This window comes from Fragaria vesca, linkage group LG6 (genome assembly GCF_000184155.1).
Source record: "Fragaria vesca subsp. vesca linkage group LG6, FraVesHawaii_1.0, whole genome shotgun sequence".
Classification (NCBI taxonomy): domain Eukaryota; kingdom Viridiplantae; phylum Streptophyta; class Magnoliopsida; order Rosales; family Rosaceae; genus Fragaria; species Fragaria vesca.
Genome location: NC_020496.1, coordinates 6,585,765 through 6,607,961, shown reverse-complemented (window position 1 = coordinate 6,607,961; position 22,197 = coordinate 6,585,765). Strand labels below are relative to the sequence as shown.

At 38.6% G+C, this 22,197-nt stretch overlaps 5 protein-coding genes and 1 non-coding gene across 6 annotated transcripts in view; 4 read left to right on the top strand and 2 right to left on the bottom strand.

Annotated features, from left to right (window-relative positions):
- LOC101304979 (vacuolar-sorting receptor 1-like) overlaps positions 1-3,967 on the bottom strand; it is a 5,750-nt gene extending 1,783 nt beyond the window's left edge. Inside the window, exons 1-7 of the mRNA XM_004302488.1 lie at positions 3,390-3,967; positions 2,069-2,761; positions 1,454-1,542; positions 1,268-1,337; positions 1,097-1,180; positions 446-522; positions 227-308 (exon numbers count right to left, since the gene is read on the bottom strand). Of these exons, the coding sequence (XP_004302536.1) occupies positions 227-308; positions 446-522; positions 1,097-1,180; positions 1,268-1,337; positions 1,454-1,542; positions 2,069-2,761; positions 3,390-3,684 (1,390 nt within the window). The 5' untranslated portion in view covers positions 3,685-3,967. The remainder of the gene's footprint in view (positions 1-226; positions 309-445; positions 523-1,096; positions 1,181-1,267; positions 1,338-1,453; positions 1,543-2,068; positions 2,762-3,389) is intronic.
- A 2,121-nt stretch (positions 3,968-6,088) lies between these two features.
- Positions 6,089-8,280, top strand: LOC101297944 (F-box/kelch-repeat protein At3g06240-like). Its single transcript, XM_004305032.1, has 2 exons — positions 6,089-7,145; positions 8,150-8,280. Exons 1-2 carry the CDS (start codon positions 6,089-6,091, stop codon positions 8,278-8,280), a joined length of 1,188 nt encoding a protein of 395 aa, XP_004305080.1.
- Positions 8,281-8,870: 590 nt separating this feature from the next.
- TRNAH-GUG lies at positions 8,871-8,942 on the top strand. The gene has a single exon. It is a non-coding gene; the product is annotated as a tRNA-His (tRNA).
- Positions 8,943-9,153: 211 nt separating this feature from the next.
- LOC101314580 (transmembrane protein 87B-like) lies at positions 9,154-12,277 on the bottom strand. Its single transcript, XM_004302519.1, has 5 exons — positions 12,043-12,277; positions 10,816-11,749; positions 10,241-10,336; positions 9,947-10,083; positions 9,154-9,571 (listed from the first exon to the last, which is right to left on the bottom strand). The coding sequence occupies exons 1-5, from the start codon at positions 12,267-12,269 to the stop codon at positions 9,421-9,423; spliced, it is 1,545 nt and encodes a 514-aa protein (XP_004302567.1). The 5' UTR covers positions 12,270-12,277; the 3' UTR covers positions 9,154-9,420.
- Positions 12,278-13,267: 990 nt separating this feature from the next.
- On the top strand, positions 13,268-14,141 carry LOC101304886. Its single transcript, XM_004302572.1, has 2 exons — positions 13,268-13,439; positions 13,615-14,141. Exons 1-2 carry the CDS (start codon positions 13,272-13,274, stop codon positions 14,104-14,106), a joined length of 660 nt encoding a protein of 219 aa, XP_004302620.1. The 5' UTR covers positions 13,268-13,271; the 3' UTR covers positions 14,107-14,141.
- Positions 14,142-14,889: 748 nt separating this feature from the next.
- On the top strand, positions 14,890-16,216 carry LOC101304593. Its single transcript, XM_004302571.1, has 2 exons — positions 14,890-15,155; positions 15,397-16,216. Exons 1-2 carry the CDS (start codon positions 14,991-14,993, stop codon positions 15,910-15,912), a joined length of 681 nt encoding a protein of 226 aa, XP_004302619.1. The 5' UTR covers positions 14,890-14,990; the 3' UTR covers positions 15,913-16,216.
- The last annotated feature ends 5,981 nt before the right edge of the window (positions 16,217-22,197 follow it).

The following is a 22,197-nucleotide window of genomic DNA, read 5'->3' as shown; positions in this document are numbered from 1 at the left end:
AAAAAAAAAAAGAAATAAGAAGAAGGAAGATGAAGAAGAGGAGAATAGTGTGCACCGAGTTAGGTTTCTCGACTATTTTACAGTTCCTACCGAATACATTTTAATTTGTTGATTACATTATCCAGATACTGCAGCCTTCACCGTCAAGCAGATTATTTCTAATGGCAGTAATATGTGGAAGTTTCTACATTGCAATAAAAGTGGGAAGCCATGCAAATAAATTTACCTTCACAGTGAGTGTAACCATCACCCACAAACTTCACGCCTTGCACAGTAGGGCATTCGCAGACTCTTCCACGGAATGTATCCTTTAACAAAACAAAAATCAGTCTACACAATACTAACTAAAACCTATTGAATAAGACAGAACATTCCCACCCAAAGTGGAAACAAGAAAAACAAAATAATTAGAATAACCAAAGGAAGGCTATGAAAATTGGGATACCCTGCATGCAGTTAAGTTAGAAGCTTTATCCTGCCAGCAACCTCCATTGTTTTCCAGGCACTCGTTGGTTTCTACATCTGAAAAAAGAAAAAGAAAAAAAAAGTCATTTTAATACCATCTCAGAGACGATATTGGGAAATACAATCAAATGATTACTCATAGGGAACCATTGATCAATATTTGTAAATACATTAGCTTCGCATGCTGGCTGAAAACTAAATTTGCTACCATTTCAATAAGTTACACATGTCCTGGACTCGAGGATTCACATATATTCAAATACCAACTTCCTATTGGGATCTGAATCAATGATACAGTATCATAGAGCATGTTATTAATTTTATTATGATTATTATTGTTATTATTACGTTGGAGTCATAACACACACAAAACACTGGTGTCTTCTTTCTTTCGAAGGGGTGCCAACATTTCACTAACAAAGTTTACCGCAGTAGATTAGTTGTTTTGACTATTGGGTAGAATGATGGTAGCAATCTCTTCATAAAAACCTAGTACAGAAAAGATAGGCAAGCACTTCAAAGTACACGAACACATTTATAACAAACAATCAATTACAAGAATTATTTTACCTACAGGAATATATCCATGAAGAATATAAGGAAACAAAAAGGGTTAAGGATAAATGAGTACCTTCACTCAAACACACAGCCGGTTCAGTAGTTTCTTGAAAACCAGCACAGATGGCCTTGAGAACAGCTCCTTTGGCCAGTTTCCCTTAGAATAGGTGTAAAAACAAAACATTATGAGCAAAGTGATAAGACACTGTACAGTCCTCCGGTCATTACAAGAGTTGTATCAAACCTCTGTACTGTCTGCTGTTTATAACAAGAGTTGGCAATATGGTAACATCTCCACGGGTGCCCTTGCCAATCTAGTTCAAGATTAAAGAAAGTGACATGAGTACAAATTAACACAGCATGCACAAAACTTGAAAAGATGAGGTGACAAGGGTAAAAGGATATCGTAACTAAATCCTAAGAGCCCAACCTGTGCATCCTGTTCAGCCTTTAGAACTGCATTCTCCTCATCTGCCTCAGTATCCCCAATACATGTCTGTATCTTCTTAAGATCAACACCTTTAATCATGTTACAGAGAACACATTAATAATAGGAATTTCACGACCTCAGATCTTAGCTAGGTTACCAACACTTAAGAAAAAAAAAAGGAAAAAAAAAAAAGAGAACAATTAGCATTTAAAAGAATATGTCATGACTAACTCTAGTTATAGCTCTTAAGAACATGAAACAAGCATTAACTTCCAACCAAAAAACTAGAAATATGGCAACACATAGACATCGTAATCATAGAACTGTATATACGTGCCATCCAAGAGACAGACACTAGCTCATGGTGACAATCTAACATAACTTCCCAAAACCATAAAATCACATCCCAAAGGAAACTGTCACCCAAAGTAGAATTAAAAAGCAAGTATTGACGACTAGATTAGAAACTTAGGGGTAAGCCTTAGCAAAGAATCAAAAGATAAATCAGAAACTATATAAATGGGAGTAGTCCTAAAGGGACAGAGATAATGCAGCAAACACGGATGCATTTCTTTTAGCAAGACTTTATCCAAATATGAAGTCAGTCAAACCTACCTAAGGATTCAATAACTTGATTTGCACAATCGTCAGTGTACTTCTTCTCTTTCATTGGGCATCGAATTGCAAAGTCAGTCACATAGTCCCACCATAGCCACGGCTTTCCACTTTCATTGGCCACTTTATAGAAGCAAGCTTGACGGAGGTTTTGAACCACAACATCTTTCCCGTCATAACCTTTACTAAAGTCCTGTTCGGGATCTGGAGCACAGTACCTCCCATGATTGATGCACTGAGATTTGCACTGTTTACTCAAAATAAAAGCTTCTGGGCAGTACCAAGTAATATAGTGTGGAGTAAACTGAGTGTACCCCTTCCGCTCAAGTACCTGAGCAGCTCCTTTAAAGTTCTTCACAAAATCAATCTGGCTATCACACTTTGGTCCACACTCATCATTGCTGTTTGTCCAGAACTCATACTCAACACGCTCATCAGGATGTGGAAGAGCCTCTGTCCAGTCAAGATTAATGTTGACCATCTCCCCATCAGATAGAGCTTTTTTAATGCTATCCCCCAAAGATTTGCTGATAAGAGCGGAGGGAATTGCAATTTTCTGCAGATAATCAGCATCTGCATTTTCTTCCTCGGGAGTGTCCATGGTAATCAATGGTTCAGTTCTGTCATCTGCAACAAGAATAGCGGCCGCTCCACCATTCTGTGCATTCCAAGCCTTCAATGTGAAGTAACAATCTGCCAGGATGTTTACAGTCATATATGAGTACACAGTGAAAGATAAACACGCATTACACGTACATTTTACAGAAGGTCTCAATCAAAAGCTGCAGGTAGAAACTAAACAATGCTTCAAACGGGAAAAAAGAGTCATCTCTTATACATATGCATATATTCTCCACTTAACAATCAAGGTCAGAAAGGGATTGATTCTCTGAACGCAAACTAGTAACAATGAAAACAGCCAAATAAAGTTTAAACCTGAGATCTATTCCATCATCAAAATTTAGACTAACTATTGCCCAAAAACTTTGATAATTGACCAAATCACTGGATACTAGCAAGCAGGGTTCAGCGGTCAAGTAACGAGTTTTCATCACAGTCATTACAAGGGAATTAGATACAGACCATAAATATAAAACACCAAAACGCAAAACTTGTTATGAATGTTACAGATATCTAACTGCATGCAAAGCAATTATGATCAATAACACACATCACTACTTGATCCACAAATTTACACACTGATCGCAAAACCATCACCAATAAGCTCATATTTATATCAACTAAACAACCCAAGTAAATTCCAATTGCGTCACTACTGCAAAACATAATCCACTAAAAATGTGAGATTGAAAAGGCTAACCTCCTCGATCGGCCAGAAGAAAGGTTGGCAATCCACCAGGCTTGGATTTGAATGAGATATCGAAATCTTCAAAACCCTTGCATGCCTTTTGATTAGCCTTGGGATAAAACACAGTCCCAACCAAGGTCCCTCCATACTGAGGAACCCCAAAATTCCCAATAGCACATTCATAAACATTCTTCAATGAGTTTGGGGAAGTCACTTTCAAGCTGTTCTTCTCCACCACAAACCTCCCCACACAAAACCCACATAGCAAAAACCAAACAGACACCAAAAATCCAATCTTTTCCTTCATCTTAAACACTGTCACTGAGTCTCAGAGAGGCCCAGATCAAACCCAGTAACCAAAAACTCCGATTTCAATAATTAAGAACAGCAAAGATCGAAACTTTACAAATCAGAGACGTTTCCCACAAGAAAAGACTCGTTCTTTATGAAACCCAGATCGAGGATTTTGATAACAAAGCACGGAAACTAGTCTTTTTGCACTGCAAGTTTTCTGGGTCTGTGTGGAACTAAATTTCGTGGGAAGCGTAGAAAGGTCAAAACGCTTTGCTTAGTCTGAGCGTATTCAAAGGAGATAACTTTTAATTTTTATTTTCAATAAAAAAACGAATTACTACTCAAACTAGAATTCTACATTCTTTTTACCAGAAAATTCCGAAAGATTCTAATTTGCACAGTCTGATTTTTTATGGGATTTTTTTTTTTGAATGATTGGACCCAAGCACACGTAAGGAGCTGAAATCGATGGAACTGTTTGTACAGTTGTACTTGCATGCAATCCAGATGTCGTTTGTTTGCTCTTAGTTTTTGCCTTTATGAGGAACTCTAGCCTAACTACACAAATCTCATTTACTAATTTTGGGTTTGAGAGAATATTCACTAACCATTTTCCGCCCATTTTTCTTAACTAAAAGTGATGAGTTAGAAGACACAAATAGTAAAATCGCGTATAATTGTATAAGTAATCTGTAATTGATGTAGTTGTTCATCTCAAAAATGTAAATAATTAGTGATGGAATAGTAATTTGGTGTTGAAAGATGTGGAGAAGGCCGCCGGGAAACACGTGGCGAGGAATGAGGAGGTTGATGACGCATGTCTCTGTGGTTGAAGATATACGATCACACCTGGAGTCTGTCACCGACGGCATCTCAGGCATACAAATTTATGGGGATAAGACAAGACTTGGCACCAAACTAGCTCGGTCATCCTTCTCTCACCTATAATTGAATTTGGGGAGGATCTAATACTATATGAACTTCCTCACTCCTTTGGAGCATGGAGATTCTTGTTCAATTCCAAGAGTAGTTCTAAAGCTCTAAAGCTAATTAAGCTTACAAGATATAGGCATACAGAATTTGTTGGTACACAACTACATGTATGAGCAACATTAGAACATCGAGCTCATGTGTTGTCAGTGAGATTCTTGAGGCATCTCTATACCTCATAAATCTTCCAAGATTGTTTTGCTTGATAATGTGCGTATTATCACCGAGCCTTAATTGAAAATAAGAAGCTTTGGAAATAATCTAATAATTTTACGGCATTTTATATATAATTTCTTTATTACATGGAAACAAAAGTTAATGCTTCAAACAACTTTTTTTTTATAACGGATGATATTATTATTGACACGACAAGGTACGGGAAAAAACTTGCGTCCAACCCAGTCTGAACGCACTCATCCGGACTCTTTACCAATATAGATTATAATATTAACCGTTTAAAAGTCAAATTAACCAACAAATATCACATTTGCAAAAAATAAATGTAAACAAAATTAGTTTATTCAGCTGATTGCATTAAACAAATCGACATTTATGGTGAAACTTAACAATTTCATGATAAGCCGTCTATTTGTTTGATACATTCGGTTTAGCAAACGATTTTTGTTTATATTGATTTTTGCAAAGATGATTTTTATTGGTTAATTCAACTTTTGATCAGTTAAGATTATTATTTATATTGTCAAAAATATGTAAAGAAGAGAGAGTTCGGACACAAGTATTTTTCCAAAGGTACACATATAATCTTAGGTTACATAAACCTATACTAGGAAAAGTAGACCTACCATAATTACATTTTCTGATTACATACAAACTAAAACACTCCGGAAAAAACTTGCGTTCGAATTAGTATGTGTGTGTGCGTCTGGACTTTTTCCTATTTACATACTTTTGACAGTTCTAAAGTTAAATTAACCTATAAAAATCACCTATGCAAAAAATCAACTTAAAAAACAATTTTGTTTGCTCAGCCGATTGTATTAAACAAATTGATAGTTCTGGTGAAAGTTAGCAGTCTTAAGATCATCCGTCCATTTGTTTGATATATTTGGCTAGGCAAACGAATGTTTTTTACATTGATTTTTTGCATAGGTGATTTTTGTAGGTTGATTCAATTTTTGAACACTTAAGATTGTGATTTACATTACCAAAAGTATGTAAATAAGAGAGTCTGAACGCAAGTTTTTTCCAAACACTCCTTCATTAATAAAAAAAAAAACACTCCAACTCCTAATAGTATTAATGACTCACATCAACATCCTTGATGTACCAGTTTTGTAAACATATTGATTCAAGAAAATACAACGATTCAAGGAAATACAATTTCTACATGCATATAAAGAGAAAGGGAGAGGTAGAGATTGGATCCTGTGTTTTGTTGGTTGATTTATCAGTAGGACCACTGAAACATGGCGTGGACGGAGGTAATGAGGAAACCCTTCAGACGCAAGAAGAAAACAAACTTGTTTGATTTACCCAGCGATATCATCATCAACATCCTTCTCAAACTGCCTCTAGAAACACTTTATCGCCTTCGCTCTGTCTCTAAGACCTTGTTGAACAGACTTGAGGATCCTCTCTTTGCCACGACGCACACTCGCCTACGTATTAGTACAAATGCTGCTGGTGAAGTTCCTCGGCTAATGCTTGTATCCAAAATTAGTAGTGAACGTATGTTGGATTACATACACATGCAGTCACTAAAATATGATGGCCAAGACTTGACAGCAGAAACCAAGATTAATGCAATTGCCTTGAAAAATTTGCCCTATTGGCCATGGCATAATCATCGTTATGACAGTCAGAAATACAGTTTAGAATTTTGTTACCACGGCTTGTTTTTCTACAAGAAAGAGTCCGAAGGACAGTCACGCTTATTGCTGTGCGATCCTCTTCGAGGAGAAATTCTAAAGCTCCCAACAATCGACTTTCCAGTTCAAAGTAAGAACGTAGGTTGTTCATATGGTATGGGATTCGATAGCAAAACCAACACCCACAAGATTGTTTGTGTCTCCTCAGATATTGAAGGCTGCAAAGAGACTCAGGTTCTTGTATTAGGAACAGACTCATGGAAAAAGATACCCTCTCAGCCTCCTTGTCATATAAGTAAGAGACATATATGTGCATACGGAGATATGCATTGGTTGATTGATCTGTTATTACAAGCAAGAGATGATAGACTGCGGATAGTTTCTTTCGACTTCAAGAAAGAGGAATTTTATTGGACTCCCCATCCTACCTCAGTATCTATGGTTGATGTTCCTTACATGCAGCTACTTAATTTCAGAGGATCTATCGCCATTGCGTGTGTTTCAATGGAGTACTATCTTAAAATATGGGTGTTACCCAATTATGATACCAAAGATTGGGGACTAGATTACTCCATAAATCTCCGAATGTTTTCAGAACCTGTGGGTTTCTCAAGACTGTCATCATATAGTCATAGTTGTGGTGAATGGGAGCATGGTATATTTTTTATAGATAAACTAAGGCAAATGTCATTCTTTGTGGATCTAAGACGTACTTCCATGAAACAAATAGCACTGCATAAGATATTCAGAGGTGGAGATCCTTGGAGGCAGCTGAACATCGTCGGCTATGCTGCAGGGAGTTTTGTTTCTTTAAAAGATTACGGCCAATTGGTTAGCCCAGAACCAAGAGTAGAAAACTCTCGGATGCAACGACCTAGCTTACAAAAATTAGGGCAATGTTTTGTTGGTGCTACGACGAAGATCGAAAGGGAAAACCAACAATGGCATAGATTTCTAATTTGATGTATGATTAATTCATCGTATAGAACTTCTTTTTTTCCCTTGATAAATGATAGTATTGAGTACTTAAAATCGCAGACAACCAAGTACATCTATTTTTTTTTTTTTTTTTCTANGGAGTAATAACTATGTCCTAGTCGAACTGAATTAGCAATTTACAAGTTGTTACTGAATTTCTTAATGATCTGCAAGGTTGGCAGTAGGAAGAATAAAGAAATTATCAAATTCATTCTCAATATATAAGAAATTTAAGAACAAATATTCGTGCGAAGCTCGTTACAATGGAGAGCTACCCTATATAGGATTAACTGAAATTTTGGTATATATATATGAGTGAACAGGTAGATACACAGCCTAGCTACATGTTCAAAGGCTTGAAGCCTCAAAGACCTATGAACATGTTGAACTGCAAACACATCATTTTGTAACTTTTTCTTGTCCTCAATGAAGAGCTGGTCAAATAAAAAATAAAGATCATATCACTAGTAAGTACACAACATTGATTGAGAAAATGGTTTACGGGTTACATGGGAAACAGTATAACAGAAAAGAGGATCAGCACATTTAAGTGCATACCCTTCAGATAGTCTTAGCTTTCCTAAAGCCAAGTGATCGATTAGTCACTACAAGAGCATCACAAAGTGATCTCCAAAAGATGTTCATTGCTTGGCTTGATCAAAACATTGAAATCTTGTCTAGGACTTCGATTCGATGTCACGGAGTATAGTGGAAATGCCTGTGGTGGTAATGGTGAATGTGGTGAGCCTCCAATCCAAAACACTGCAGAATGGGGAAACAAGCCACGAAGATGCACCTCTCAATTCCTCTGAATATAGAAGATGCTAGATAACAAGGGCAGCAGCAATACAGGGATCATCATTAGGGGTTTCTCCATGCGAAAATGATCTTCTTTCAAACTATTAGCTAGGCAAGATCAACAAAATCCCAACAATCAAAAACCCCTTGTCTGTTTCTTAAAAAGCGCTTTCGAAATACAAACAATGAGAAGTTGAAAGTTGGTTAATCGAAAAGAATAAAAGAGAGGTATATATGATGTACCTGAATGAATGGTGGAGCAAATTCTTGCAGCAGATCAATATCTCCGAAGCTATGTTTAACTCTGTATTAAGTTCAGGCAGAATGATATTCGGGGCAGTCCAATTCTAAGTTTTCTAACTAATATGCTCTCTCTAGTCTACTAATAAGCAAGCAGCAATGACATGAACTTCTATGGGAACTAGGACTGTTTTGTTAACTGAGCTGTAAAAGCTTGCGCCCTAAGTTATTCCCGGTCGGATCCCTCTACCATTACCAGTTGACAATACCCCCAACACCAACCATGTATCACTTTATTCCTTTTCGGAGAAGTGTGATGTAGCATAAGAGTTATTTATCTAAATGGTAGTAAGAATAGCATCATGTGGCTGTAGTTTAGTGGTAAGAATTCCACGTTGTGGCCGTGGAGACCTGGGCTCGAATCCCAGCAGCCACATAAAATCTTTTTTATTTATTTATTTTTCTAAGCTGATTTTGTTTTTATATCTGGGCTATAATATTTTAATTTCTAATAGCATGATGTATATCAGAAAAATGCAGGCAAATTTTTTTAATCTGCGCAATAATTTTTCAATTTCTAATAGTATGATGTATACCAGAAAAGATGCAAAAACTAACTAGAAATTATGCACCATACTGAGGAGCAGAAAATGCAAGTGGATAATCATGAACTAGAATATCTGCGTTCCGTGGCCTGAACTGAAGGTGATCAGACAACTAACGGTGCACAGCTGTAATATTACTAGCAAGTTCCTTTCTTCACACATAGTTTGTACCATAACTATTCCCCTATTCTCTCTCTACATAATACATTAATACAACAGGGATTGTGTATCAAGATTTACAGCACCCCCGGGATATGACATAAAAGCTTCATTGTGGTATTCTCTTTTCTACGGGACAAGATTACATCTCTATTCTCGCTTATCCTCCTCCAGATCTTCTGCAAGCCCATTGTTAAATTCTCTCATAGCTGCTGTATCTCCGCTCACCTTCAGAGTACCACTTGTTAACGAGACGCCCTCTTCATCAAAGTCGTCTCCCGTCTCCTCTGAGTATGCATATCTGCAAGTTCCAAACCAATATATTATACTATCAGGTTGTGGTGCCAAGGAAACATAAGAAAAGCAAAAGTCATATAACTCCATCCATCATATCCAACAATATCAATGCACTCATGATGCAAAGTTAAAAGATACCACTCAAAGCACAAGATAATAGAGAGAAACAACAGACCAAGAGAGCACAGACAAGCATTACGCTTGCCTATGCTTTATACTAATTTTATGACAACAGCATTACGCTTAATGCTAGTCAAGTCAAATAATGGAAGCATTCATCAAGTACATACATATAGGTCTTTTGATAAGTACATAGACATTACTACTATCATGTAAACAAGATCAGGAAGCTGTAACATCCCAATGTCAGAGAAAATACCTAGTTGGGTTACTTGATGGAGCCCAGAGAACACATATCACTGCCAAGAGAGCATAGGCAAGCAGTGTCCAAAATGCAGGAATAACCCAGGCGATTTGCCAAAGCTCACTCAATGGATCGGTTGCATTGAAATATAGCTGAATAAACACAATTCAGAGCAAATCTAATGATTAATTTTACTTGAAACAAGCAGACGAATGAAGGAACTACACACTCTAGTTACAGTATTTTCCATTGCACTACATGGTATTTGCTAATTCACAGAATATTTGATGTTATGATCAGTAATAATACCTCAAAGCCAATCCAAGCAACTGACAGAAGCACAGACACTGCAAGAGAGTTGGTAAATTTTCGATATAGCTCCAACTTCGCCATGTTTCTCCTCATCTGAGTCCAAAATAAATGGAAGAGGGTGAAGAAAAGGTCACACATATAATGTTGTCATTCGAGAATCCAATAATATCTCAAGTTGTGAACAACGTAACTAGGCATTTTGACTGCATAATCACAGGTTACAATGCCACTTATTCCCAGCAAAAGATTTAAATCACATGGTACTAAAGCATACTTCATTTCTCCTTTTTTTTTCTTTTTCTTTTTTTTTTAAATTAAAAAAAAAACGTAACTTCATTTAGTAAAAGCACATGGTTTCCAGACACACACACACACATGCATAGCTAAAACAAACCAATATCACTAACATAGATACCGATTCAATGGATACCATTTTGTTGCATGAAACAAATGATGCAAAAATGTGTGTTCATATTATTTTTTTGAAACAAAAATGTGTGTTCATATGCTGAAGCTTTAACGGAAAAAGAAAAAAAGGAAACTTAAAAGATGCAAATGGTGCATAGCGGTACCTGAAGTTTCTCCAAAGTTTTTGATAACGAAGAGAAAATCCACAGAATAAAGCATGAATCCAAGAAGGCAACTGGTAAGACTAAAAATAACTTTGCCTTTCCAGAAAAATCATTGATATTCCCCAGATTTTCAACAAGCTCAAGCGCTTCTGATGCCATAAAATAGACCCCGCCAAGCAGAAACACTTTTGGGGTTATACCACCAAGTGTAGGTTTCACCACACCAAAGCCCATTGAAACAACTAACAGAAGAAGACGAGAGAGCGTCTTCTTGACAGAGCTAAAGGTTACTGCCCACAGTGTAATTCCCATGGGTCTTGTTCCAGTCAAATTGAAATTGACATACTCAAAGTACCAAACAGCCATTTCACACATTCCAAGAGCAATCACCGCTGTGATATGGTAGTGCAATTGTATAATATCCTTCCAATACTGAACAAACCTCAGAAACCAGGCAAGGCCAAGCACAAGGTAAGCCAAAGACATTAAGCCATAGAATGTCATCAAAGGAGCCATCTTCCCCGGCAAATAACCATCTGGATTTCTCCAATCCGTCCTCCCTTTAATCAGCGTTCCTTTCAGTTCCGGATTACAGAACATAAAGTACAGGTAATACATCCCCGAACTCTTGATCTCAACCGTCTCAGACTCCATCTTAGCCTCCTCGTCCTTCCCATTAAACGAGGTCTTGATGCGCCTGGGCCAGTCAGGATTGTCCGGATTCTTCTGTATAACAACCTCCCCAGCCGTGCATTGTCCATCCTTCGAAAGATTCCTGGTGCAGCATATCACATCCAACTTCAAAAACAAAGCCCCGACCCTCGTCCTGTCCTTCACCTCCAGAATGATAGCTTCCACCATCCCAGTACTCTGCTGCATTTCATTCTGCTTACTGGCCGACTCCTTTGTCCTCACAAAAGTAACACTCTCAAACCTGAAACTCCATTAGTCAACCCCCGCCGGCATTCGCATAGTCCATAACTTCAAATCTAAAGCTTGAAAATTGAAATCACAAAATAAATAAAAAATAAAATAAAACTTCCAAATTCAATTTCACCTAAACTTCCGTAAAACTCTAGGGTTTTGCTATATTATTCTCACGATCAGTAACTAAACAGATCGAAAATTTTCAATTTCTGTAAGCAATTTCCAGAGCTGACCTAGCAATATATACAGTAAAAATGGATTAATCAAATTTTAGAGAGGTGATCAGTGAGATCAATGGACCTGATGAAGGACTTGCCCTTGACGTGGCTATCGTTAGAGGAATCGACGACCTTAGAGGCGTAGAGACCTTCGCTGCCGCCGTGGAAGAAGAAGGCGTTTGACTGAGGTTTGAAAGCTTCGTTTCTGTACTCGTGGATTGAGGCATTACAGCCGTTGATCATCAGAATAAGCAAGAGCATGAACCCTAGGGATGAGAGGTTTAGTTTCCAGAACCATCGGCGCTCCATTTCTTCTCGATTCTGTGAGGAGGAGCAGAGAGGAGTGATGGTAAAGTGGAAGGGAGAAAACGAGGCAACCCCTACTGAAAACGACGCCGTTGGTTGACTCCTTTCCGGAATCCAAGGCTCTCTCGGGTGGGTTTTGGGTTTGGGATCCCTTGGGCTTTATTGGCTGTTCTGGATGTTGGGCTGTGTTGCCGTGTTAAGTCCAAGTTTGAGAAAAGACTTAAAATTCTTTTTCTTTTTTTTTTATCAATTTTTTTTTATCGAAATCAAACGGTTTTCTTGAAGGCCTTTTAGACTCACAGACCAACATCGTAAGAGATTATGCAATTTATTATGTATCTATGATATTTTAATCACATTTGGCTACGTTAATATCAAAAATAAATAAAAACCAACTGCGAGAGAATTTAGTTTATAATGTTACATCAAATTATTACCTCATATCACACTGCTTCTTTATTTGATGTAAGTGGGTGCAAACGGAACACCAGAGAGTCTTGGACTAACTCGGACTTCATGCTTTCTTTGAACTCGAAACGTCTAGACTGCAATTTTTATTTCGCTATGCTTTTTGTTTTTGGCAGATTAATATAATTTTTTTACGCTTGGAGTATGAAAACTTTCTCCTACTTAAATGTAGGGCCAAAAACAAACTATGGCATAAGCTAGCTATGCCCATTTGAATATCAATTTCTTATAAAATCTTACTTACCTTTCTGTAAGTACCTAACTGAAGTCCTGATTAAACACCAACATTCAAGCTTCAACGCCTTTTGGTTTAGTGGGAATCTACTATCTTATATATGTAGTTATGGCCGATCGATATCCATATATACTAATTCTGAGTTTTAAATTCGAACAGTAATCAATCCCCAGCCACAGAATCTATAATGACCATCACACACTATTCCACAATCAATAGATTATTTGGCCACCAAAACATTCAGTGCCCTCTTTCAAGTTACATATGTAGACGTACGCCTCTAATCGGTAGAAGGAATGTATATGGAAATGAGTAGTTTTCATTTAGATACCATTCTTGTTCCCTCGAGCCTCTTCCTTCTAATAGCTTACCATGCATACTTATGGTGTATCTTCAAGACCAAACCCTCTCACACCACCATGGGAATTGAGTCGATCAGAAGAAGAATATGGTTTCTAGAGATTGTGCAGGTAAGTCCAATTAGTTCTTGATTTTCGTACATGAATATAAGCTCTTAGATTCCTAACTAATTTCATCGACCTTGAAACTCAAAGGTTTTGTAGTTTGTGTATATATATGTTACAAAACTTGTGTATATATATAGTTTGTGTAAGCTATGAATATTCACGATTTCACGTCCTCCAGGGTGATGGTGGGAATGCTATGTCCGCAGTTCAAAACTTGAGAAACACTCAAATGGTGGCAATATTCACAGCTTCAACAGCAGTTGCCTTGAGCTTGGGTTTGGCAGCTCTGACGAACAATGCATACAATGCAAGCCACCTCATTGTCAAAACAGCATTTTTCGGTGTGCAGTCAGGAAGGATCTTTGCCCTAAAGTATGGCTTGGCCTCTTTCCTCTTGCTGTTCAGCTCTCTGTGTAGCTCCATGGCCACTGGATTTATGATCGATGCCATTTTTCTACTAAATACTTCTGCCGAGTTCTCGACTTCAGGAATAACACTACTCCTGTTTGAACGAGGTTACATGTTGGCTCAAATTGGCAACAGGTTGCTTTGTATCTCCTTTCCCTTGTGTTTATGGTTGTTTGGTCCAATGCCAGTGGCCTTGTCATCCCTCGCCCTAGTTTGGTGGCTTAAAGAGCTTGATTTTGTTGGCAAAATCACCCGAAAGTAATAGGCAAACCTTCGGCAGAAATTGATGCTATATATATTATTGTAGGCCGGGCCAAGTTCTTGGGAATTTAATGAACATTATTCTATCTTATGATGATATTATTGGCAAGAGAATCTGGGTCTCAATTCTCAAACCTTCCATTATCACCCAGTTTCATCGTCTTAATTTATCTCTACCTTTATTTTTAAAATATCATCGCTCTCATATATTACTAATGAACTATCAACATGTTATGCGGAAGCGGCCAACGGGTTCTACACATACGGGTTGAATAATGCCGATACTTCCTTCATTTTAGTCACCTGATGAAAGCGGATATGAAGTTCTAATACAAAAGGTATTGGTCTTGATACAAAAATTTCAAATGGCTCAACTCTAATCTAAACCACAATTTTTTCAACATGTAGAACGTACATATTATCTCGTGTAGCGCTACTCCCTTTTCGATTATTGGCTTGTGTAGACATACATCACCCGCAAGAGGCTAATCAAAACTAGGCACCCAACATGACCATGCCTACGCTTTATGACGCTTATCGAAAGAATACGAATGTTCTGGCAAAGTTGAATCAAAACATTGAAACGCCACATTACAGTGATTACACCAGTAATCTAGTACTTAAGCAATTGCATGATCGAATTGCATGTCCAATCAGACTTCAGTGGAAAGACCACCGAAGCCAATGCTAAGGCTTTTTCATATTCATCCAAACCCGCCTTTAATCTTTAATGTACATTATATGCATTCCACGACAGTACCCACCAATTGCAATACATGATTGAAAACAGATTGGATCGTGACGTACACTCCACTACCATTACATATCCACCATAAATAGGATTTCTCTGGCTACAGAACTCTCTGATTCTGATCTCAAACTCAGATGGCGGTGGTTGTTTATTTGGACACCATATTAGTCCCTATTAGTCTCTTCCTTACGGTGGGTTACCATGCTTTTCTCTGGCGTAGCTTCAAGAACAAACCCTCTCATACTACAATTGGAATCAACATGTTGAAGAGGAGAGCATGGTTTCTAGAGATCAAAGGGGTAAGCTAAAAACTTCAATCTGATATGCTTGTCATTGTTAGCTCTTAGATTTGCTACCGGTTCGATAGCATGTACCAGTCGTACAAGAAGGCAGCGGATTGAAAGATATTTCAACAATTAAAAAATGTTTCTTCATCTGAGTACGATTCAGAATTTAAGATTAAGATGCGCATTCTCGAATATGTTTCATCAATTTTCTAGTAGCTGTTTATTTTCTAATCGTATGATTTTAATCTTGCAGGGTGATGAAGATAAGATGGGTATGTTGGCAGTCCAAAGCTTGAGAAACACTCTAATGGAAACCACACTCACAGCTTCCATAACGATTCTTATTGTGGTTTCATTAGCAGCTCTAGTCAACAACGCCTATAGCGCAACCCACATCTTCAGCAGTGCGATTTTCGGGTCACAGTCCACTAGGATATTTGCTCTAAAGTATGGCTCAGCAGCACTGGCCTTATCAATTAGCTTCCTCTGCAGTTCTATGGCAATCGCATTCTTGATTGATGCGAATTTCTTGATCAATGCCACCGGTGATCATGAGTTCACGTCTTCAGAACACACACGAAGCATACTTGAGAAAGGGTTTGTTTTGGCTCTTATTAGCAGCAGAATGTTGTGCATCACTTTTCCGGTGCTGTTATGGATGCTTGGGCCAATACCGGTATGTTTGTCGTCGATGGCATTGGTTTGGGGACTTTATGGGCTTGATTTTGCTGGAAAGCTAGCAAATAGCAATAAGCAAAGTCTCACTTAAAGACAGTAAAGGCCAGCAATGATAAATCGACACTATGCAACTATGCAAGAGACCATTATGGACTCTTCTTCTGCTTCAGATAGCTCGGACCCTTCTTCTATTTCAGATAGAGATGATTGACTATCCTAGATTCTCCTTATCTCATGTAACCATAATACTAGGATGTTAGGGATATTAGATGAGTGTTTTCTGTTTGTCTATCACTGATGTATATCAAACACCAACGTATGTAATTGTATCTCTTCTAATGTGATCAATGTATAAACACCAAGTCAGCTACTGTTTTGGTACGCTTGACAATTTCAAAATCCCTTTCATCTGTTTATCCTTTCATGGTATCCATAGCTTGAAAGTCCAATGACAATTTTTTTCTCTCCTCCAGTTCGCCTCATTTTCTCACAAATGGCTACTAACTCATCTCAATCCTCTCATCACTACTGTCACTCGACACCAACCATCGCCAATTACGTACGAATTACCTCTCCATTAAGCTAGACATAACCAACTATCCTCTATGCATGGATGGCACAAATCACACCTCTCCTTAAGAGTCGCAGGCTTATGAGGTACGTTGATGAGACTCTCGGTTGTCATCCTTGTTTCAATACAGATGCCAATGACCAGCTCACTGATGAGATTATCTCGACATATGACACTTGGATGATGGCGCAAGACCAAATGGTTCTAGGTTGGATTAACAATTTCTTGTAGCAAGTTGTTCTTGCCATAGTAGCTCGATTCACCAATTCCTTTACTACCTGGTCCTACCTCACCAACGTTTTGCAAGATAATCTGAAATGCCAAGAAGCTGTGGTAAGAACAGATGGTGTCAAAGTCCAAACATTAGTGGGCCGTTGCCCAAACCCAATAGAGCTCGCAGTCCAAACGCACACAGAAAAAGCTGCGACAATGTTTGCATAATGAAAGGAAGGGATTATTAGAAAAGAATAATATGCAATCACCATAAAGGCATAAACGACTTGGTTATCCTAATTAAACGACTTGGTTATGCCATACAAATTTGTAAGGCAGAATTTTCCGTTGTACATAGAATCCAATCCTGATAAAGTCACTTTCACACAAGCAAGCAGATACAATCGAAACGACAAACCCGAAATATAAGAGAGAGCCACAAACCCTAACCCTGGACTGGTGGGTTTGATTCTCCCATTAGCTTTGTCCAGAAGCTTCAAGGAGGCAACCAATGGGTTCTCCTCCTTCCCCTGGTCTACCTTTTTACTACTCATCACTGGCACGAGGCCTTGACAAGGACGAGTATGATAAAAAATGATCGATCTCATCCTTGTTCAGTGTTCCCTGTAATTGCTTCATTCGCATCCACACCAGTGGCAACAACCTTCCCGCCCCACTCTTAAATTTCTGAGTCTATCATTGCTGGTTTGACGGTGAGAGGTCGCCAGGTCGGTTCCACACGTCTTCATTCACTCGTACGTCTTCTTTCACTTCAAGTCGTACAAAATAATCTATAAAGATGGAAATGGGTATAGATATTGAGAACCTAGGTGATTTTGAAATTGATTGAAATATTTGAATATTTGAACAGGGAATAAGGATATGACATAATCCAGGTGAGTAGGTAGACCATAAAATCTACCAAAACCAGGCAATCTTATATCCATAGATCCATCTTTAGTGTTTCCTAGCCTTCTTCCCTGCAAAACTCTCTTCCGATCACTCTCTTTCGTGTCTTTTCTATTAATCTCGGTCGACTCCAAGAATGCAACTATGCAATCAGCCATTTCGATCACACATTTCTTGGGAAAAAAGTATAGTTTTATATAAATGTTGATAAAATAGTATGGGTTCACATCCAAAATCAATTGACAATATGTGTGGTTCAAACCCTTATAAAAGCCTAACACGTGGACAACATTTGGGTGACGTGGAGTTCGTGTGGTCATTAAGCTTCACACGTGGACGTAGGTAACCCGCTCTAATACCATGAAGTAGTCTAGGGTTCATCTCTAAAACTAATTGGCAATAGATGGAGCGGCCCAAACTCTTATAAACCCACAATTGGAAGATCTCATTTTTCCGATGTGAGATTTATATCTCAACACGGATGTAGTTAATTATTATGTATGTGGTACACATGAATTTTCAATTTCATTTGTATTGTTCTAGTTCAAAAAAAGGTTCCAAATTCGTACTCGAGATTGAAGACAATTTCAACCAGTACATATCGAAATATCAGCATATATTCATACTAATTATTTGTTGATGATGTTCATGGTTTAAGAAAGAACAAAACTACCTTATATAAGAGTACTGGTAATCCTGCCATAAATATTTACAGAATAAAGCGCAAGCTATGTTCACCTGATTAGCAATTGACTAACTCAAATATTGTATGCTCAATCCCCTTTTAATTTAAATTCAAAGGTGGTGAATAAAACAACTGAACTTCTTAATAATTTCTTCTGCCCATAAATTTACATCTAATAATGGTTTAGCATTGAATTTTTGATCAGTTGATGACCAGGTGAACATTTTTATCTGAACAAGTTCTTTTTCTTTTCTTTTTTTTCATAAAGAAACAAGTTCTTATATTCATTCCGATCCAAATTACGGTTAGCATCTTAGACCATGTATGCCTGTACTGTAGATGTGTACTTTTACGATGTAGGCTGTCATCTTTATTATAATCATCTCCATTACCACATTTTTTATAAAAATGTAATCATCTCCATTACCATTTTATAAAAATCTTCCAATGCACCCACGCACATAACCGCTTTGTTATATAGATGTTATCCTTCATTTTAATTTCCCGCTCCAATGCCTTATTACTTGCACACATGTTCTTGTATATTTCTTGTAAATAGAATCCTATGGAGCCAGCTCTAATGAGTTCATCATTCCTTAATTAGAGATCCCTAATTTATTAACTTGAACCAATGCTATATCCACCCTGTGCTCTCTGTCGCATAGGCCATGCCGCCACGGCGATTGGCGAAGATCATTTGTGGCAATTTTGACCGGGAGTTTTCCGGCCACCGGTGAATTCCTTACTCTAATTTTTGTTAGTACATATTAGAATCATAGCATGGTTTTAAACCTGTAATACTGCATGCTCCTCTTCGTCTAATACTTCATCCTAATAAGGAAGTAATCGCACTTGGATGAACATTAAACATTCTCTTCCCAATTTTGGGCAACTTTTGTTTTAATTAACTAATACATATCCAATCAAGGCAACTTAATTGATGTTATTTTATGTCCACTACGTACATAGGATCAATCATGCGTTTGGTGACTTGGGCCAATGAATTCATCAAAATCGGTTGCTTTGACATGATAAGACGTCCATGACAGTCCAACGGAAAAACGTTAAGAAATTGAAGCATGAGTAACTGTAAAGCTGTCAGCATATTACAACTTCATCACACACTGGTATATTAACACATGCGAATATACATGCGTTACAATACAAGAGTCTTGGATGCATAATCCCATACGTACGTAAGTACGTTGGTTTGTTCTTACTAGGCGTTAGTAAGTTTGAGGAATCAAACTTCGAGTTGCTTTTGTTTAAGGATAATCCGAATGATCCCCTTAAATGAATCACTTCATTTCCCAAAAAAAACAAAAAAAAAAAAAAAGGATAATCCGAATGAAACAGAATTAATATCAAGAGTGACGTGTTAATCATGTTACTTTGTTGATTCAATGTCAGCAAATTCGCAACTGGTCCATATGAAAGGATCACATTACGATTATAGAATGAATATTCAAGGATCAAGTAGGACTTGATAGAATGTATCTGCTGCAGACTGATTACTGCTAACTACAATTTGCACCCTAAATTGTTCAAATTGTTTTCCTTTTTCAAAACTACGTTTTCTGCCCACCTCCAATGTAGAATTAAATATTTATTTTTATTAATCTCATTAATTATAATGACTCATTATATGTAACTGACCAGGTAAACATAACTAGACTCGCTATATGTTAGACAATGATAGAGGAAATTTTGTCTACCAAAATAGAAAAAAAAATCATTTCAACAAAAGAATTGTAACCAAGCGGGGCATTAAAGTGATTGGAGGATGAGTGAGTCTTTACTCGATGAGGTGTGGTTATCTTGGTTTGTTCACTTCGGTGAAGTAGCACTAGGCACGCCCCTAAACCCTCGGGTCAGAGGGCCCCCCACACGATAAGGGTGGGTAGCAAATCACAACTATGAAGAGTTTGATTGGGAATCATCCCACAAACTAGGATGAATTAACACTTCTACGCATGTTGTCAAGTATAAGCCCTCATCCCACAATCATTTACTTCAAATTTTTTTTAAAAAAGAGCGCTGCTAGGGTTTTTGCTTCCCTAGGGTTTCATTCTTCTCAGCCGCTCAGCACCCATTCCCAGTTTGCTCACCATGACTGACGAGGTTTCAACCCAATTCGCCACCGCTCTCACCATTCGTGAGGCCAGTCCGACCACTCCCGACGTGATTCCACGACCTCCGGCTGCCTTGGCTCCCTCTTTTGCCATTGGTAGGCTGCTGTCAATGAAGAAGCGTCTTCCAGACCAGAAGGTGGTGATCGGCACCTTGACCTCCGTCTGGGATCTCCATAACCGCCTCCAGGTACGTTCGGTGGGTGATCGTTATTTGCTCAAGTTCTCTTGCCCTGAAGATCATCGCCATTTGATCCAAGGAGGTCCATGGTTCTTTGGATGATCCAACTTCATGCTCTCGGAGTATGATGGTCTCTCTGAGGTGACCATTGTTCCGATCTCTTCTATGCCGATGTGGGTTGAGATCCTTGGACTCCCACCACGTTTGTTCATGGAAGAGGCTGCAGGGAAGGTTCTCGATCTCTTAGGGCAGGTGTTGTTTCTGGATAAGATTGGTTTGCGGCGTGGAATTTGAGCCAAGGTCCGGCTCATCCATGATATATCGGATACGGTGAGGGAGGCATTCCCTCTGATGCCCTTTGAGTTTGATTTGGGTGATCGGAAGGCGACGGTTATGCTTTCTTTCAAGTATGAAAGGGTGGTAGGGTTTTGCCGAGTTTGTGGTCTGTTGGAGCATCTCTCTCAGGGGTGTGGCGGTCCACCGGATGCAACGAAGGTTCAGTAGGTTAGTTTAGTGCCGGCGGCAGAGGTGGAGACGGATATCCTAGGGTTTGGTCGCTTTCCTGTCACCAAAAACTCTAACCCTAGCTTTCGGCAAGGTTTAGGGTTGAATAGGGTTCGCTCGAATCCTTCCCTTGCTTCGGTGAATCCCTTCTCAGGTGGAACTCTCTCGGCTTCGAGTCCGAGTTCATCATCATCGCAGCCGGGAAGTTTCTTCTCTATTCCTGGTGTTTCGGCCTCAGAGTTGGCAAGGCAACTGGCTTCCTTCAAGTCTCCTTCTCCGACCTTTCTGCCGGCTGTGGGAAAGGATTCAGTGGGTCTACCGGTTATTCAGATTCCAACGGCAATCTATAATCCAGTTATTGGAGTAAAGAGAGATGCTGACTTAACCCTCATTCCAATGGGTAAGAGAGCTCGGAGTGATGATGCTCCTATGGAGGTAATCCCTTATGAGCCTTCCTTTGTTCCGGAGATGTATTTGGTTTTTAAGGATGGTAGGATCCAAATCTCGCCGGTGAAGAAGAAGAAACGTGGAAGACCTTTTGGCTCCAAGAATAAGAAGAAAATTATGGAGGTGCAGCCAGGGAAGGCAGGAGCCAACTCTAGGGGCCCTAGGAAAGCTAAGAAGAGGAGTTTTGGTGCTCATCGAGTTCTTGAGATGGGAGAAAGCTCTGGCGGCTCTACAAGGGTGTCGGATCAGTCTGGGCTGGTGATAGAAGCTATAGAGGATGCTGCTGTCGCTGCCAATTCCAGTGATTCGGTGTCGGAGTCCAGGGAGATCCCTTATGCGTAAGGTGATTCCGGTTTGGTTTAATAAGTTGGCAGGCGTTGACAGGTTCTAGTTCTAGTTACTTGGTTACTTCTGTGCTTCAAGGTTATGGTTTTCGACATTGAAATTGTTTAGCCTATAGGTAGTTTCGCATGGTTCACTTTTTACGTAGTCCGCAAGGACGGATCGTGTTCATGTTGTTTTCCTACATTTGATCAATATAGATTGACGTCCCCCTTTCAAAAAAACAAAGAAAAAGAAAAAAATTAGTTTCAAAATAAATAAATAAATAAAACTTTACAAAACAGTTGGCATGCAGTTAGGGGGTACGTGGTAATGTAGAATTAAAATTATTACAAAAAAGAAAAGTAAAAATTCTCAAAATTCAATTTGAGTCTCTCACTCATGAAAAAGAACTA